The 19,845-nt window shown below is 43.9% G+C and overlaps 1 protein-coding gene across 2 annotated transcripts in view; it reads right to left on the bottom strand.

The window, feature by feature from the left end:
• KLF12 (KLF transcription factor 12) overlaps positions 1 to 19,845 on the bottom strand; it is a 142,704-nt gene that overhangs the window by 63,335 nt on the left and 59,524 nt on the right. The window contains exons 3-4 of one of the 2 annotated variants that reach the window (XM_075722228.1): positions 6,790 to 6,925; positions 739 to 754 (exon numbers count right to left, since the gene is read on the bottom strand). In XM_075722228.1, the coding sequence (XP_075578343.1) occupies positions 739 to 754; positions 6,790 to 6,925 (152 nt within the window). The remainder of the gene's footprint in view (positions 1 to 738; positions 755 to 6,789; positions 6,926 to 19,845) is intronic. The other variant, XM_075722236.1, reaches the window with a different exon arrangement.

Below are 19,845 nucleotides of genomic sequence, written 5' to 3'. Positions count from 1 at the left end.
TCAATTTCTTTGTAGAAGCCGCTTTTGATTTACAGTTGCCATCCACCTGGCACTTGTTCCTAATGATTGTTGGCTGATGGGAAATCTGTTACGCTGGCAAAAGGTTCTGGGACATATACCGGCAAATTTCCACACCGAAAATCCTAGAATCGCTGTTCATGAACAGTACGGCATCCTTTGATTTTACTGCCCAACTGTCAAGTTATTAAACTTTTTTTTTTGTAAAATATCACGTGTGCCAAAAAAAAAAACACAGAAAAAAAACCCCAGAAAAAGAACCTTTTTAGAATAGTATAGGTCCATTTGGATTACTGAAACCAAAGGCTCATAGTTACTGCCTAAAGAGCAATTCCTGAAAGTATATAGGGCTTTCAAGCTCTCGCAGCAGAAGTCCTTAGTACAGCTTTACTTTAGGCACATTCATTTTTATATACAGAGGATTCTGAGAATTGAAATTCTACTAGAAGAAAATCTGTAAAGTGCCATATAAATAAACTGTAGAAGAAGTCAGTACTTCTTTAGCAAGTTATCTGAACCACATGTAGGTAGGAGAAATCACACCTATAGTAATTGCATAGGCCCAAAGTTTAGATGTACTGGTTTAGTTTCTTCTTGACTCACAGACTTCCAGCATGGCCTTAGAAAGTCATGTAGAGGGGGATTCCTCATATATAACTTCAGCAATGTCAAGGTTTATCACTCTCCCTAAGCCATTTGTCCAGGCTCCTTTATAAACACTGGGGAAGGCAGGCACCTCCAAAAGGTAGGTGATCACAAATGATGAGATAATTGCACCTAGAAAGATGCACATGTCTCCATGGAGAAATCCAAAATACTTGAGCCTAACTTTTAGATAGATTACATTGTGAGAGATGAACCTTGCTGCAAGGATATGCCCAAAATGGACAGTCCAGTACTGCCCAGAGGTTTCCTAAGCTAGCTGAGACTCAGCACACCTCTGCCAGCTCAATGGTGCCCTTGGGTCATTAGCCAACTTCCGACCGAGCAACACTCTTCACTGCAGAAACCTCCTCTTTTCTGCCACAGGATACATATCTGAGACTGCTGCCAAAAAAATAAAACAAAAATAGAACAGAAACATCCCTGAAATAACAACACAGTGGGGGCATCAACCATAATACAGATGACTGCCTGCCTTACAGGGCTCTAGGTCACCAGTGTCTTTCACGTATGTATCTGCATACACATACACACCTCTCTCTTATCTCTAGTAAGTCAGTTCAGTTTGTAGGGTGACTCTCGAGGAGGCTGAGGAGAAGCCCCATGGCATAACGGCCTGTGGGGAGGTGGGAGGCCCAAGGGCAGTTCTGTTTTCTGAGTTTGGGGTCCAATTTCCCCCCAGGAGCGTTGCAGCAACCGTGTGATCTTCTGCTCTAAAGCCTTACTGCAACAGAAAAACGCATCCCAGACTTTGAAAATCCTCATGAGAAAAGTCAAATTGAAACTGATATATTCCCACAATTTTCCTTTAGACAAATTAGCATTCTCCAGTGAAAAAACCCACTTCATTGAGAAATTCTGGACCAGCACTAGTCAGTCCTCCATCTGTAAAATCACCATCCGTTTGTGTGCCAGTTTTAAAATGAGCATTTGTTCACGGAGGGCGGATGTACCAGAGGAGAGAGAAGCAAAGTTCACACAAGTACTGCCAAAACACCCTCGCTTATGCTTCTTGGAGACTCAGGACAAAGTATTTTGTCTGTAACTAGAAGAAAAAACTGAGGTGAAAGTTCCCTATAATGAATAGCACAATGGTAGTAATGACTGCAGCTGAAGCAGGAAAACAGACAATATCAGTGTAGAAAATGAATGGCTGATGGGAACACAGTTATAAACCTCAAAAGAGATAAAAATCAACCACAGAAGAGGAGGAAGAAGAAAAGAGATCTAAGGAGAAAAACTCAGACTCTAAAAATACATACCAATTTAAGAGAGTACATTGGTACTGTGGCTATGCTGTCTGTCTGCTATGGAATTTCTTTTTTTGCTAGTGCAGTATCCAAAACTATCTTCCACTGTATTGCAATAATACAATCCAGCAGAATTTAAAAATAAAGTAACGTGATGACATTAGTATCAATGTATCAATCACATACCATAGCCAAAGAGAACAGGAGGTAGGGTCAAAGCTCCTAATCTCATTTGGATACAAGCACTCAGCAGCACCCAGCTCAGCACAAAGAAGAGCTCATGCTAAAGGTCACCACGGTCACATCCAAATGACAAATCACATTTCTATGAATTAACTGCAGCTATAACTACAAGCATTCAGGATTTCCTCTGAATTTTCTGTCTCTCCATCACCCCAGAAAAACAAGAAGCTATCTTAAGCATCATCAGTTTATATGCAGAGTCCATCTTCTCCTTGACATTGTTTGAAAGGAAAAATGGTTTTGTCAAAGGGGTTCCCTCTGCCTACAACCCCTAAGGAGAAAAAGGTCTAGAGAGAGAGAAAGAGGAATTTCTGGATCTTTGGCTTTTTACCAATACACCGATCAAAAGCTCATGCTAAAAATCACCCTCTGCCTCTCCCGCTTCTGCCCTCAGCCTCTGCAAGGAGGAGATCTTACATCATGTGTGTTCAGGGAGACAGAGCTGCATGCTGTAAAATAATGTATTTTACTGCGCAAGTGTGCAGGGAAAGAAGGAGATGAATACCCTGTTCAGGGTCTGCATTACTATGTACTATGGGAGATGGCTCCTGAGCCCCGCTGCCCCAGGGCTACCTAGGGATGGAAGGGCTGCCAGGCTGAGGAAACAGCATGCTGCCTCCGAGGGGGGCCCTTCAAAAGTTTTACTGGTCTTCCTGGGCTTGGCTAACTAACACCTTCTCTTCCCTTGGCTTCATAAAGATTTCTAGAGCTTATCTGAGATTTGACCCTGAATATACGATGCTATTCTTGTTGTGTAATAAGCATCAGTGGTGTCAGGCGTATAGAGGCAACACTGTTCTTTGTTAGAGAGCTACATGCCAAAATTAGTTTGTAAAACACACTACAAAAAGGATGAAATGCTGCTTACAATGCAAAGCCCACTGAAATCTACACAGTGCTGCAATATTTATTATCAGCCAGAGCATATTATCTGAGATTAACAAATGATGCTTAGTCCATATTATGGTATGGCACAGCAACTGCCATAAAGCAGCACTGTCAGATAAAGAAATTTCACCAAAGTACCCTTCTTGAAATAATGGCTTTGTTTATCTATAACTTTACATTATTGATTGGGTTTGCTGAACTGAAGAGGGACTATGAAGTCATTCCAAAAGAACTACTGAGAAGTCTGGAAGCTCAGCCAATACAAAGCTAGCAGCAAGAAGGCAATTTCCCTGAGAAAAAATAGTCATACTTGGTTATTTTACAAATATGCAACCAAATTAATTCTGTTTAAGTAAATAAGAACTAACGCCAAACATGTGGCTCTTAGTGTCCGATTGTCACAATTTTTACTGGTAAGAATTTTTTTCTTGTAAGACTATAGTGGATCTGAAACAAAGCAGCAACACAGGAGGATGCCTTCCAGTTTTAGAGGACATGAAAAACAAAGCTTTCATACAGGCATTCCAGACTGTCCTATGACCCAGCCACACAAGGGTAATTTCCAAGACAACAAGCTTAAAAACGGATGTATTAAAAAAACACTTCCTCCCCAAACACTGACTAGTTGATTTCCTACAGCTTGTGGTTAAAACCTTGGCATTGCTAACCCCACCTGGCAGATTTAGACCGAAGGGAAGATGTTGGAGCATTCAGTATCGTCCTGTCACTCCCAGCTTCTGGCACGCTGACTCCCCAGTCAGGCACCGTGGATTGCCTTACCCTCACCTCACACCAGATATCTGCAGTGCCGACACGTGTGTCCCAGGCAGCTGTCTGCACCGCCTGCAGTCAATGGAGAGGAACAGGCGCTCATGGGCTTGAGTCTCTCTCTCTCTCTTTCCCTAAATTAGACAGCTAGAATAGGTCAAAAGAATTACCGCCTGGACACACCAACTGCTATCCGGCCCATATGCAGGGAGGCGAGATAACAAGCTCGGATGCAGACACCTATGTTGCCAATGTCTAACTACGCAAGACGAATCCTGAACCCAACAGGTAGCACGCAGGGAAAGTCAGGAGCCTCACCAAAGCAATGCCCCACAGCCCCACACATTGCGTGAGGGGTTGCACAGGACCAGCCCAAAGCAAATACCTACCACAGGGTATTTGAAATCCCTTGCTGCTCCTGGAGAATAAGCGACAATAGGCAAATATATATATGCATACATATATATATTTACGGTCCTTATGCAGGGTAATTTAAAACATGCCTGAAAACTAACCAGAAAAAGGTCAACTGTTGTCTCGCACCTGCTACCAGCATCTACAAACTAGGCTTGGTATTTCATTTAATAAAGACAAGACTGCACAACAGCAATCCGGTATCGAAGGAAAGGATACTGCTGTCCCTTCGGAGCCGCCATGCTGTACTTTCCAGCCAGTATCCCACAAGAGCAGAAGACTCACTCTGAGCAAGAAGTTATTTTTTGTTGTTAACTGTATAACTATTCACAAGAAAGACCCTACAAGCTCACTTAAGAAAGAACACGTTCTATGGGTCAGTCTTCTAGACTCTGAGGTCCAGCCTACCTCACTTAGGCACTTGGCTTAGACCTACGCTTTACTGCCTGCTGAAGCAGTCTTTCTGTGCATGCCCCCGCGCTGCCCAGTTATTCAGCAGAACAGTAGGTGCCTTTCCACGTCGTCAGAGGAAATTCCTGTCTGCTAAGTTTAGACACTGAAATTGAGCGCGCAGGATCTCCCTTCGGAAGGCTTCAAAGGCACTTTCCTTTCTGCAACAAGGGTACGTAGAATGCGAGCTTTTATTATCGGTGGACTGCTTTGCTAAACATCTAATATTAAGGTACACATTAGATGTCTAAAGTAAGAATAGGGCCTGCCTGTAAGATAGACCAAGAAAGTAATGGATTGAGCAGAGTTGGTATAATGTGCTAATGTCTCTTTTCAGCTCAACAGCTGTATGTGTGGTGTCTGTGACTGAGAATGAAGTAAAAAAGAAGACAAATTGCAGATCAGTCAAATTCGATTTTCCTAATGGGGCTTTTGAAATAAACTAACAGATTACTGTTTAAATAAAACCTGTAACAAGGATGAGTTGTTGTTATATTATTAAATTTCTTAATTTAATTCTTAAGCTCCAGAGCCAGCCAAGTAATATTCAGTACATTTACCTTCACAAACTGTGGAATGCATTGTGGAAAAGCTAAAAGCTTTTCATGGTTTGACCAATTCTCTAAGTTTTCAAGCAATATCAATTACAGAGAAGAGTATCTGCCTGCCAGTCATATGTTAAAAGTATTTGGTAGCACCCCATGCTTCCTTTTCTCATTAGTTAGACAGAACCATTCAGTGCAAAATCGTGACGGGTTGTTTTATTTTTCTGGCTTATCATGTGTGCTATAAACTGAGAAAAAAATACTTAGCACTTCAGGGCCTGGTGTTGTAACTAGCAAATTCAAAATATGTGTGAGGCCTGTCTATCAAGCAATAGTGTCACTGGTGAAGAAACCTTCCCTTCCTTTATCACCGTCAGAAGGGGAGCACGCTAATTACAGTGAGAGCCAACACCTTGCCCTGCCCATAGAGAACTCCCTCTCTGGTTAAGGGGAATATAGATTTGAGGATACTCTGCTTGACTAGAAAATGAATTAGTGGATGTCTGGTGAAAACCCAAAAAAAGTAGTTCCCTCTCAAACATGGCTTAGTTTCCTCTAAGCAAATAGGACGTTGCTTTGGAAACGTCAGTGCTTTTGGCTACTGATGGCCAGGAAAACAAAGCAAAACTAAGTACTTTTAGATAAGACATTTAAAATGCATCTATAATAAATTATATAATAACAATGTCTAACGGCCATTATTATATCCCTTCCTATTTAATAACATCCAGAATGCCCATATTTTCAACCTCTCAGAAAAAGTAATGTGTTTTGTGGGTCTAGCACAGGCTTCAGTGCCTGGAGGCTCTAGTTCTATTTCCAGCTCTGCTTCAGACCTACAGGGTGACCTTTACGCATAACCTCATTTTCCTCACCTATAAAATGGGGATATTAATACTTATTTACCTCACAGTTGGTTCCCTTCCAGCTGCTACAGTGACTGAGCAAGCTCATACACCTACAGAATTGCTAATGTTCATGATAAACTTTTTCTTTTTTTTTTTTTTTAAACAAGCAATACAGACATTACATTAAGAAATTAGTTGTCCATCCAGTGAGTAAAAGTACACAGAAAAATAATAGCAATGGAAAAACTGTTCAAAGCCCCTCGCTAATTTCCTGTCAATGACACTGTCCTTCAGGAGAAATGTAGGCAGCTTCTATTTGACAGCAGCAAGAAGAAACTTCTTGATGCTGCTTTTAGTCAAGGAAAGATTTCATGTTTTTTGAGTGAAAGTCTAACCCGGCCTCCCTTTGGAGACGAGGTTACTGCAAGCTTTGCAAGTAAATAAAGGGGAAGAAACAATTTCAATTTGAAACTTTACCTAATAAGGAGGATGGAGAGAAGGAAAGGAAAAGAGAATCAGAGACAGACGAGAGATACAGCCATCTCTTCCTAAAGGGAATGAAGCTACGCAGAAGAGATGCTGGCAGGTATGCCAGCCCGCAGCTGGGGGGGACACCCCTGCGGTGCCGCCGAGGGCCGGTGCCTCCGTCGGCCAGGGAGCACCTCGGCAACACTCATCTCGCTCTGGGAATGTGATACTTACTCTTGTACTGCTCTGGCTATGGAGAGCGCTGTAGATCCAGTTTCATTAACGCTATCTAAGGTCACATTTGGCAGGTCGTCATCATCACTGTCACTTTTAATTTGTCTGGGAGATAGGCCTCGGGGGTCCATTTGTGCTGGAAAGAGACATATAATGGATTAATATGAGCGTGCTGAAATTCATCTCGTCCCAGAACAACATCAGGGTGCACAGCACATCCGCCCGCTCGGGCCGGATGGCACCGCTTGTGCTGAGCTTCCCAAACCAGGTGACGGATTCGCAAAGGCATCTAGCAGTGCTGCAGCGCGGCGCAAGCACTTCCAGCGGCATGCAGGTGGGCGAACCCACACAGGCTACGCCAACGCATTCGGCAGACCTGAAACGAAACCGCATATATAATATTCATCAAAACCTCAGTTTACCCTCACGTTACTTATTCTGGATGCCTTCAGAAAGCAAACAGAAAGGGCTGTGGCCCGCTTTGCACAACACACAGCACGCTCGAGAGTAAATTTTACAACAAAATTTCAGGAGCGATCTTTGATTTAGACTGTCCACCATAAGGTACCAGGCCGGGACCCACGTCACTCCAGTTAACTAAGAGTTAGGCGTCAAAAACCCCTCAGCTGTACTGAGTTCTGACTCAATTCAAAACCAATGTCAACCTCGGAAGGAGCCTTCCCTCCGCATTACACGTGGCAAAGCTGCTGCACGTAACTTCACACAGGCAGCTAACTTTCTGGTGACTGACGTCGGGTAGGCTTAGGCAGATTTTTCTAGAAAAGCCACAGAGTCTCAGGTCTTACGAACAGCCGGAGATCGGGAACTGCAGGATTGTTTTGCCCATCTGCAGCTTACAGAATCCATACGTTATGGCAATGCAGCAGGTGTGGGTGCCCAGGCGGCAGCAGCGGGGGCTGCGGGGTGGCCCCTGTGAGGAGCGGCCGGGGCTGCCCCGGGCCGGACACAGCCGGTTCCAGCCGGCTCCAACCGACCCCCGCGGGGCACGGCCCAGCCCCGCAGCCAAGATGGCGGCGCCTCGGGGAAAAAAAGGTTTAAGAAAGGGCAAAAAAAAAAAAAAGCCACACAGGCAGAGTGAGGAAGAAAGTGTGAAAAACAGCCCTGCAGACACCAAGGTGGGAGGGGAAGGAGGGGAGGACGTGCTGCTCCATGGTGGAGCAGAGATTCCCCTCCACCTGAAGAGACCATGGTGGAGGCAGGGGGACAGCATGAGGAGGAAGGAACAGCAGAGAGGAGCTGCTACGGACTGACCACAGCTCCCATTCCCCATCTCCCTGAACGAAGGAGTGAAGTGGAGCCCGGGAAAAAGGGGGTGGGGAGTTGGTTCTTACCATCCTAATCTACTTCTAATTGGCAATAAATTAAATTCATTTTCTCCAAGTCAAGTCTGTTTTGCCCATGACAGTAATTGCTGAGTGATCTCCCTGTCTTTACCTCAACCCACGAGCTCTTCCACCTTATTTTTCTCCCCCTGTCCCGTTGAGGCGAGAGAGCCTGAGAGCGGCTGGGTGGGCGTCTGGCAGCCACCCGAGATCAACCCACCAAGAGTCACGTTCTGTGCCAAAAAGAGACGGGAAAGGAAAGAGGAGCAGAAAGGCAGGCTGCCCGCCTTCCCTCTTATCCTGGCTGCTGCCCTCCAAAGGGAAGGAAGCACAACCTGCGTACGGCTGATGGTCATATGGAGATGAAACGGAGAGATGGCTGTGAGGGGGACCATGAGGCACAAGTGTGACCTGGGACAGTCCTGAGAGCAACTGGGGGTTGCCTGTGTCAGGGCACGGACCCAGAGACAAACTTCGGAGGTGATGTAAAGAGAGAGACATTCCTCCTCACCCATGAAATACCATGTAGGATTAGTAAGTGCTGAGAGATGCCGAAAGCAGCTGGAGTAGAGAGCAAAACTGGAGAGACGCCTGACCCTGCAAGGGAGGAGCGGGAAGGGGAAGACAGGCAGAGATTTTTTTAAATATGTGCTTGTTTTGTTTGGCCAGGTGAAATAGGGGAATCCAAGATGATTTATTTAAAAAGCTAACTGTTGAGTTTGTTAGCTTGTGCTCTCCTGTGTTGCAGTGTCAGAGATAGGGCAATTTCTGGGTCTTGCGACGTGCTTTTCAAGAAAGGTAGCTGCCACTCCTACTCAGCTCAGGCTAACCACAGCCCTGGACAACAGGTATCACAAGCTCCCTTTCGAGATCATGAAGAGTTCAGCGGGCCTACGGCTAGACAGCAGCTCCAAAAGTCACAGTTAAATTTCCCATTTTGCCATGTTTCTTACGTCAACACGTTCACTGACTCTAGAAAAGGGACTGAGTTCCACTGAAGAATGGGAGGGCTGTAGATACTTCAGGAGCTGTACAGCTGTAAAAGTAGCACTGATGGATAGCTGGGCTCTCAAAAAGAAAGCCCTCCCCAAATGAGTGACGACTCAAGGGAAAGTTGGTCTTAAATTTTAATTTATGTCTTAGCTGTGAACCACCTCTGAGTAAAAGAACAGTGAGTGATTATAACTACACTTCAGCTGCATTTTTTTTATGTTAAAGAACTTCATACGGAAAATACTATTAAAATATGTTCAGGAAGCTGATGCAACAACCCCTTCTGGACACACAGTGCGTTTACAGATGCACAGTGTGACCTATTAGCTTTCTACTAGCGCAGTTTAGATGCCTCAGTAATACTGGCTACATTTGGACTACTTATTATTTCTTCATGTGTGGTAAAGAAAACACCTTTTGCTTCTCAAAGCAAAGACTGTTGACAATGAACAATGACCTGCATGAGGCAAACGTACTACAACTTAGAAATTGTTCAAAACATCTAATTGTTTTAGGCAAAATGAGCACCATTCTGACTGTGCTTCTTAAAATCACGACTTACACATGATGGTATTCAATGTGTACCTGAGCATTAGGGATAATCTAGTACTTGATTTAAGAGCAAACGAACCATCTAGTCAGCTCATTTAGCCCCAGAAAACTATTTGGAAAGAAGTGCTATTTCTGAGGATGTCTTGTTCCCTAATGTTCCTTCTTAAAAGCAACTTTAAGTATGAGATTATTATTACTTATTTCATGTCTTCTTCAGTTTTTCTCAAAGTGAATCTCAGTACAAGAAGTTATATGTTTGTATCTGCCCAATATTTAAATGCTGCTATATGGGATGCTTTTGTGAAAGTTAATGTTTGTAAATAAAAACCAAATTGTAACCAAAACCTATCTATGTGATACTTTGTATTAACAGCGGCTTAATCTGATTTACACTACAGCAAAAGTTTAAAGTAGCTAGCTCAGAAACTTCCTTAATGTTTAAACCTAAGCCTAACTTGAAATCATGAAAGTTGTTACATAATTTAGTCTGTAATACAGTTATTATACACGAATTTTGACTACTTATGTGTGAATACACCTACATAAAAAGAGACAGTATAAATGTATATGAAAAATTTTACGTACTTTTGTTCCTTGTAAGACACGCTGTTTCATTATTATTGCAGATTGACAGCTCTTAAGGTATTATTGAGACTCCTGTGACATTTGGTGGTGTTTTTAGACTACCAGAGGAATGTGCTAGGATGAAAACTCTCAGTTACATTAAAACGCTACCTTCTTTTTGTTTCTGCTCAGCAAGGTAAATCCTACTCCGTATATTCCTAACACAGCCATGAAGTTGCCACTGGGGTTGCGCTTTTGCACCTAGGGATAATTTGGCCCACGGGGCACGGTTTGCCCCTCCAGGCATCAACATTTGAGCACATCATGAAGTACTGCGACACTCAAACATGGTGAGAACAAAAGGTGAGGAACGGAAACATACCAGTGGGCAAACTCAAAGGCGGGCAATTCAAGGACATTTTTTGTTAGATTTTTGCAGTGAACCTAAAGATGGTAACTAAAATAGAGAATGTTCTAAGGATTATTCCCTTATTTTTTAATGTCAGCCCGCATATACACCCTTTTTTGTCCCCTTCTCCATTTGTGACCTCTTCTCAGCTTGCAGACTTGGGTGGCCAAGGCGCTGAGGTGACTAAGTAGGAGGCTGAACTTCGCCGCTGCCAGCTGGTGTCAACTGCCCTGTTTTCTCATCAGCATGGCTGCAGCTGCTGCAGGGAAAAACAGCCTTTAAAGCTATTCTCCTCCCCCAAGTGAGCCATGTGAATAACCACCTGGCTGAAAGCCTAACAGATATCTCCTCCTCACCACTCACTACAGCGTGCAAACTGCAGGACAGGATTTTTATACATTCAGAGTTCATGACTCCTACTTACGTCAACAGCTTTGACTTTCTCTTGGACATCTAAGAACAACTGTTGAACTGCTGGCACCAAGGTTTATAAATACCAGCGGCAGTTCATAAACACTGAATTAAGAGTAATTATTGGCCTAACGAACATCAAACTGAAAAGAATGAAGAGATGCAGGCAAGAGATAATTCAGCAAATGAGATGAAAAAGGTGGAGGACAAGTGAGTAATGGAATGCAATTGGCAGGCAAGGTGGAGGACAGCCCGCAAAACATGCCAGAGCATTTTAACCTCCCTTCGTGCTGTACCTTGCTCTGGCAACAAAGGTTTTCCTTGAACTTAGGACCATGGGTCCAGAGGGGACCTGGCTGGGTCACTGAATCGAGTCCTCCTTATCACAGGCAGATACATTTCATTAATAAAGCTCAAGCCTTAAAAATGAGCTGGTTTTCTTGCCCTTGCTACTCCTCTTGAAAGGCAAGACTTGTCCAACAGAGCTATCTGGTGGTTTTGTGAAGTGTGAGTGAGACTAAGGCAAGGCAAGCAAAAAGAAACGAGTCAGAGATTGCTTTCGTGGGACAAAGGTGTCACTGAGAGAGTGCACAGGAGCTACAGAAGCAAGCTGTTAGCACTCCATGCTGAAAAGACTGGTGAGCCAGGGCAGTTATTTCATAGAATCATAGAATGCTTTGGGTTGGAAGGGACCTTGAGAGATCATCGAACCCAACCCCCCTATTTAAGAACGTTTGCTAGTGCTGAAGGCTGCAAGCGGCAACGTCGCTTTCCATCCTTGATAGCCTCAAAAAACAATGATCCTTTTTGCTAAAGAAAGTACAGGGAATTGATCTTGATGCATGTACACATATGCAGTCACTTCTCAATGGCCCCTTTGCCAAACTGTACAAAAAAGGAGTTTCCCTTTGGGTGGTACAAGCGAATTCACTCTCTGCACTTGTTTTAAGGTTAAGATGTGCAAATGGGTCTCACTAAGGCACACAGCAGCCTGTAAATACTCCAGAACTTGGTCTACCATCATTAATATTGTATCTGCCAGCTGTCAGTTGCCAGCAGGAAAAAATTTGATCTGCATCAAAGCTTACTTCTATTTCTATTGAACTAAACAGTTTTTGGCTTTAAAATTTATCCTGGCTGTGGGGGGCCAGACAATACCTGATCGTGTTTCTCAGGATAAAATTGCCCCTTCTGCAATGTCGGAACAGATTTAAACTTGCACTGCAACTTTCTAATGAGCACTGACCAAATTTGTGCTTTCTGGCACATGGCTGCGTTGGGTACAGGATTAGCCATGTCATGGAAGCAAAATCTCTGGGAAGGATCCAGCCTGCTGGCTGCTACAGGCGGACAAACCCCTCGGAACAGGATGCAGCCTCCACCTTCCCAGGGGAATAATCTGCGCACAGGGCCACGCCATCAGGGTATTTTTCTCCTTCTCCAAACCGGTGCTCCTGTCCACATCAGGGCAACTCTTGGGAAGAGGAGGGGCTGCGGATTTACATCTCTCCAGGCTGACAAGAGCCCAGCACGCCTCCTCTCACTTCTCACACACGTGCTGGTGTTACTAGGCTGCTGGGTAAATGCAGGATACCCCGTCTGTCATATTCAGGCTCCACCCAAGTATGTCCTAATTGCTTTGCTTCTTTCCAGCGACTATTTAGGGATACGCAGCTCAAGTGCTCTGACCTGGTTGGGCAATCCTGCTGTCAGATATCCTGCAGTTGGATGCCTGTAGGTAGCCTAAATCTGGGCCCTTCTTGGCGTGAAAAGGGCCATACCCTAACATACTGCTATCACTGCTAGCAGTTTTCAGTTACCGCAACCTGATTTATCTTCTCCAGTCAAATTTCCTGTGAGTGAAAGGGATGAAAACTCATCCCATCAGTAGGCTCATGAAGACAAACTAGAAGTAATTTCACGTCTACAATCTTTGATTTAAAGGCAAATATGAGCCCCTTGGGTTAAAGATGAATGAAATATTTAACAGCAAGAGAAAACTAAGTGACCATCAGGAGTTTTGCCTCTCTTTATAGCTAAGCCACGTAGTATTAACTAATGCCGAAATGACTCATTATGAGATGATGCTTGCTGGTGTGAAAGCAAAGAGAGAAAATTTCAGCATCCTGAAATATTGAAGCCTCTGGCTCACTTTATCTTAAACCCTCAGTTTTCTGCATTAAATTAACTTCCCTGCTAATAACTTTGTAAACATACATACACGTAGGCCTGCTGAAACACCACATCATAAGAAAAACTGAATCACACTCAGTTGCTCTCTTAAAATAATTAAAAATCTGCTTCTGCTTTTTGAAGGGATTTCCAAATTCAAAGTCCATTTGCATTTGTTTCACATATTAAACTCCCTACCCTGCTTTCTCTGAAGGATGCCTAATAGTCAACCTGCTAATCAAAATGATTCCTCATGACAGGGTTTTCAAATGGCCCTGACATCCACCCACTAGACTTGCCAGCCACAAGCAGGGCTACACAGGTCTGCAGTGGGGAGAGTAATGCCAAGGCCCTGCTAGGTGAGACATCAGCCTGGAAGGTGGGGAGGCCCCTCTGGGCTTGCTAGCTCTGATCCACACCTGGGTGACCCGTTTGCTCTTGCAAACATAGCCACAGATTTTTTTTGCAATGGAAGTTTAAATTATCCAGAAATGTAAGGTACCTCAAATAAGCCAGAAAGAGTCACGCTTGCTGTTGCCAAATGTCTGCCTTAGAAACTCCTCTCCAATTGCTTCCAGTGCATGCTGGCATACAGCAGCTAAAAGAAGATTATCTCTAGCTGTGAGCAACGGTCGCTTTGCACTAACCTCCATTAGGAATGGAAAACCAAGTACTACCCGGCACTCCAAAATTTACACTTACAAGAATCTCATTAGTACTGCTGTTACACACGTGTCCATTGGTTTGCAGAGCTGGACGGACTGAAGTAACACAGCGACATTTGCTGCCAAACTCCCAGAAGTTAGAAATATTGGAAAATATGGTTAAGAAAATTATATGGCACTTGTGCTTTAGCACCATATGCTACAATTTGCCAGCGTCAGAAACACTGCGAAAGATGTAGTTTGAACCTAATAACACTACTCTGCCACACACAATGACCCCACGACCCAATGGCACCTAACTGTACGTTTCCATCAGCCCCATCCTCTCTCAGAGCCCTGGGCATCAGGAGCTGGGTGACACTGGGAGGGGAGGGAAGAGCCTCTCACCTCCTGTCTTCAGGCACCTGCATTGCAAATACAACTGCCCCAACCCTCCTGTACAGCCCGTGGAGGCAGATGGGTGCCTTCAGTGGTGCTGAGCCCACCCGTGCCTGTGGAGTGCATGGGGAATTTGGTGGTATGAGCCCCACTCCCTTCTCTCACCAGGTCCTGGGGTACCGGCCCTGGCAGAGGAAAGTGGCTCGGTGCCCTGTTGAGCCACTGCAGACCCACTCCTTGCTGGGAAGGGGAGGAGAGGAGCCTTTGCCATGCGACTGTCATGCCTGGGTTTTCTGGGAAAGAAGCAAAAGTCTCTGGGAGATCTCAGTAAGCGCCTGAAGATGGGACAACAGCAACAGCACTGCGTGGCCTCACTTGCTCCTGCTCTATCCCCGCCTGCAACCGTTCACTTAATCATAGAATCATAGAACAGTTTAGGTTGGAAAAGACCTTTAAGGTCATCCAGTCCAACCATTAACCTAACATTACCAAGTCCACACTAAGCCAATCAAGGGTAGACTAGACTAAACCATGTCCAGAAGTGCCACATCTACCCGTTTTTTGAACACTTCCAGGGATGGTGACTCCACCACCTCTCTGGGCAGCCTCTTCCAATTCTTGACCACCCTTTCCCTAAAGAAATTTTTCCTAATTTCCAACCTAAACCTCCCCTGGCGCAGCTTGAGCCCATTTCCTCTCGTCCTATCGCTAACTACTTGGGAGAAGAGACCAACACCCACCTCACTACAACCTCCTTTCAGGGAGTTGTAGAGAGCGATAAGGTCTCCCCTCAGCCTCCTCTTCTCATGCCACAGAGCTGTCTCGGTTCCCCAGCAGCGACGCTGAAGAAAATGATCTTTGGCCTCAGGGCCCTAATGGGCAAATTTAGGAGAGGAGTAATTCACAAGGGGACACAGTAATCATTAAAACCAATAATCTGCCAATAGTTATGAATACTGTAGTGTTTAAACCATGAACTTTGGTCTCTAGATTTGGCATACGACACAGTTCGGTACCTGAAATACTGCAAGAAGGAAACTGCTGGCCAACAGTGACTTCTTTTGCTCTTTCTTAAACTGCCACTATTTCAAATACCTCTGACAAAAAAATGCATCTGGGTAGACCAAACGCCAAGTAGAGGGACGGACTCGTCTTCACCCTTCTTGGTTACTCTTGGAAAATGGATTTTACAACAGTGCAACCCCAGCCTCATGGTGCAGCTCGATGTCTGTCTCCAGACCTCGAGTGGACACGAGCGAACATCACCCTTCTTGGCAGGTTTACAGAGAACAGGAGCCCAACACTGAGCCCCCCAGCAGGAGAACACCAAAGGAGAGCATCACAGACCCCACTGCACATTTTGAATGGTGGAAGCAACACTTCCTGATGCAGATGTACACAAGCTATTTGAAACGAAGCTCTCAGAGATTAAGTGTTATACTCAGGTTTGCTTAACGCATTTTAGGAAACCAAATCCTGGCTTTATGGACCTAACAAATGCACTCACTGTGGGAATGATGGCATTCGTGATTTTCTCCTAAGCTGGTCCATACCACATGAAGCACATATATGGCATTTTTCTTCCTATTTAAAGTTCATCATAAGTGCTTTATGCGTTGGAAAACGCTCTGAGCGCACCTATCAGATTTTCAATCAAAACAGCTTGGTGGCTGGTAGGGGCAGCAGAACTGGTCGATTTATTTCATAAAACTTTATGTACAAAGCAGCAGTATCCATGAACTTAATGGTCAGAATATAGAGTCTACAGGGGTAATTTTTATTACAATTTATAGCAAGATTACCCATACTCCACAGTTTTTGGATTTTATTGAGATTTTATGGGACTATATGGCTAGAGCAGTTAACTGCACCCAGCACAGCTATGGTTCACAGAGAATGGGAATTGGCACGGAACACACAGTGTAACTAATCTACCAGAGAATATTAATTGCTATGATCCAATCAAAGGCAATATTTAAAATCATTTCACCAGTCAAATAATTTGCCATAAACCTGCAAAAGAATAGCTGTGTGGAGAAATACAGAGGTGAGAGTGATTGCATGGATGTAATATATGCACATACTTAAGCATCTCTGTCATTGGGTTGTATACATAAATATACAGCATTATTTTTTTAAGCAAAAGATTTTTTTCTAAGCTATTTGAATGCCACGAGACCTCATCTACACAAAAAACAAAGTACTGAGACTACTGAGATTTATATCTCACTGAGCATCCAATATACAAACACTCTATCACCAAACAGGGAAAACAGTAAGGACAGAGTATATTTAATATTAAATAAAGTATTACAAAGCCACTACAAAATGGTAGCAGATTGCAATTTACACAGTGCAACAGTCTAGAGATATTTTAGACACCAGAAAGTTTCCGGCAGGTTGGTCCAAGGCACAATAAAACCCAAGGCAGGGATAAAATAAATGAGAAGTTTTATGCGTGTGTTTCCGCTGGATCCAAATTTGCGGGACAAAAGCAACTAGATCAAAGCTCAGCCCTGGTGAGAGTATAGAGCTGAAGGACCAGAGGCATTCTTCACGTGGAAGAGAAGGAATTAAGAGCTTCCAAAAGGTGAAGGGACTCAGGATATGTCAAAATGGACTTCCTCATCCTCCTTACGCTGTGCTTGACAAATAAAGTTGGAATACACATCTACCTCATTCCCTTCCCCAAACCTGCTCCTAGTTAAAAACACACATGATGTTAAATCCGCTGTTGATAAATCTTAGAAGACCATGTGCTTCTGTAGTGGAAAAACCTAACCATGTCACTAGTGAGTCACCAGAAATAGGACTTTTCTGGAGATTTAAGTAGAAGACTGTTCATGGGACTCCCCGCAGTCAACCCAAGCTACTTTGTCTTCAGGCAACCTCCTTCTCAATTTCAAATACCACAGCATGCCTTGTAACCTGTATTTTATTTAACTCCCCATTCTGGCAGGAATTACTATTTACTCTAGTTTTTAAATATATGCACCATCTCCACTAACACAGGCCCCACCCTGAATGCAAGCCTCTCTTCTGCCTGCTTCTCTTCCTGGCTAGCCATTGCCAACCTGCTTCTCCTTTCCAAGAACCACTGATACTTCTTCCAGACAAACCAAGCAAACGGGGGGAGAGAGATTCAACATTTTGGGGGGCAGGAGGGTGGAGGTGGACAGGTTGGAGTATGTACAGCCGTAAAAGATTTTTGTGCGCAACAACAAAAAAATTACAGCTAACGTAGAAAATCTCCACCTCAATGCAACTCTAATCCAAAATAACCACCTACTAAAATGTAGAAAGGATAATCGCTTCACATGAAATAAAAAAGGCAACACTACTGGTTTTAATTAAGAGCCTCTTCCATACCATAATTTATACAAACAGACCATATAATCTGACCTTTAAACATATGTAACGGTTCTCTAAATTTCTAAATTTGTACTACAAATTGTGTTTACTTTTGTGGAATAAACTCTACACCAGGCAGAAATAACAGGGTGTACTTTAAAAAAAAAAACAAAAAACCAAGGGCAGTGGATAATGTAATCTAGTGGTATTACCTGGTTTAAGTTGCAGAAACATCTGTAGCAAAAGGTACTGCCTTTACTACTTATTAATATATCCACAGTGACTACTTATTAATGTATCTACAGTGAGGAATATGGCATGTGTAAACTGTGAAAAGACACAATCTGTGTATTTCTGCTAGGTCTATACACAGACATAGTAACATAAAAATAGTCCACACCAATGTCATCACAGATGTTTACGTACATGGGAAGCAGATGAACTTCAGTTGGCAAATTTAAATTTATAACGTTCTGACTGCTGGATTTTGCAAGTGGTTGTGTCTTCTGAAAACTTTAAAACCCGTAAGAGTGAGAACCCAAAAACTTGAACCCCAAACCCCAGAAATATCAAAGTTGCACAGGTCCTTGGTGCACTGTCATCAGGAGGGAGCTTCTAAAAGGCCCTTCAACAAACGGAGTAACTCTTCTGAACTACAGAAAACAATTTTTAAGGATATTATCTTTGGCAAAACCTGCTGCTAGAGGGACATGATTTGCCAGTAGTATTCATGGATATCTTCTGAAAGCAAAGCAGTGGAAAGACTCAAGCTAATGGGACCTAGAGTTTGTAGGGCAACGTGTTGCTGCCATGGGGGGCCCTTTCACTCCCACCTGTCCGAGCCTTTCCTTGTTCCCCTTCACCCTGCCCTTTTCTACCCTCCTTTTGCTTCTTCCCCCTTCCTCTGTCTCCAGCCCTTTCCCGCTGTTCCTCCTGAAACATGTTCACACATCCGTAGCCATCTCACCACCTCTCCTTTCCTCCCTGCTTCCCTTCCATCCTGCCCCTCTCCCCACTGCCCAGCCCCTTCCAACCTCCTCCTTGTCTTTTCCCAGCCACAATATTTTCTTTTGCTTTATCCTTTAAGGGGACTCATATTTTTTTCAGATCTCCAAATTTGGCTTGGTTTCCACAAGTGCTTATAAAGACAAAAAAAGGACAATGGTCCAAACCAAACGAGGTTCATGGCACAAAACCACAGAAGTTCTAGAGTTTTTCACCAAAAAAAGCTGGAATAAATTTTTCAACATGGAAAATGCTACATTTTTTTCTCTACACTCAGTCTCAGGAGGAGTGGAATAGTTTTTTTCTTGAAACTTTCCTCAAAAAGAAAGAAAAAAAGGAAAAAGAAATACCCTGAGGCAGACATGTGGCATGGAAAATGTTAGCCTCAATGGTTAACATATAGACAGACTTTGAGCAACTGAAGACAAGGCATCAGGCAACCTTATCTATAGGTGCTGCTACCTGCTGTGCCTCTAATTACACCTTTTAGCAATCCTCACCATTGCTGAACAGGGATAAAAAGGCAAAAAAAAAGGCAAGGAGACGTTTTCATGGGATTTTAATGCTCTGCAATACTTTAATGTATAATAATATTTAGCGGTCACCACCTACTCTACAGAGAAAAAATTCTTCAAGTGCTTTTTAAGGCTTTGGATGACAAGACAACAGTGGTGAACACTGAAAGAAGCGAACTTCGCCTCTTTGCTGATGGCAGAGGGTGCAGCCTGGACGCGCGGTGCCCGCAGGGACTTGTGCCAGGCTCCTGTCCCCTCCGTGCCCGACAGCCCTAACACGTGACAACGCTTTGCGCATATGAAATAGCGCGAGGATTAGGTTGTAGGGGGCAGCTTGCACAGCTGGGCTGACGGTGCAGGGGCAGCACGCTTTGGGGGGGTCTCCCTGGGGTGCCTCCTGCCCAGCGGGTGCGTCAGGGGGATGTCAGAAGGGGAAGGTCCGTGGTTGGCAGGGGAGTCTGCTTGTAACTGAGTGTGTGTGCGCACGTATGTGAGCGTTGTGGGATTACAGAACGGTGTTAGAAATTTGTAGGAATTTAGCAAGATTTTGTAAATGGCTAGCGTTGTATTACCAATACTGAACGTATTGTCCACTGATTACCTTCTAATTATGTGTCGTTAATAAATTCCTAAAAATGCTTCGATCCTGAGTTTGATTTACACTAGGTGAAACTGAGAGGTTTTTATCCTGCAAAAAG

Source organism: Pelecanus crispus, chromosome 1 (assembly GCF_030463565.1).
Source record: "Pelecanus crispus isolate bPelCri1 chromosome 1, bPelCri1.pri, whole genome shotgun sequence".
Lineage (NCBI taxonomy): Eukaryota > Metazoa > Chordata > Aves > Pelecaniformes > Pelecanidae > Pelecanus > Pelecanus crispus.
The sequence above is the reverse complement of the archived record's forward strand: the minus strand, read 5'-3'. Positions and strand labels throughout refer to the sequence as shown.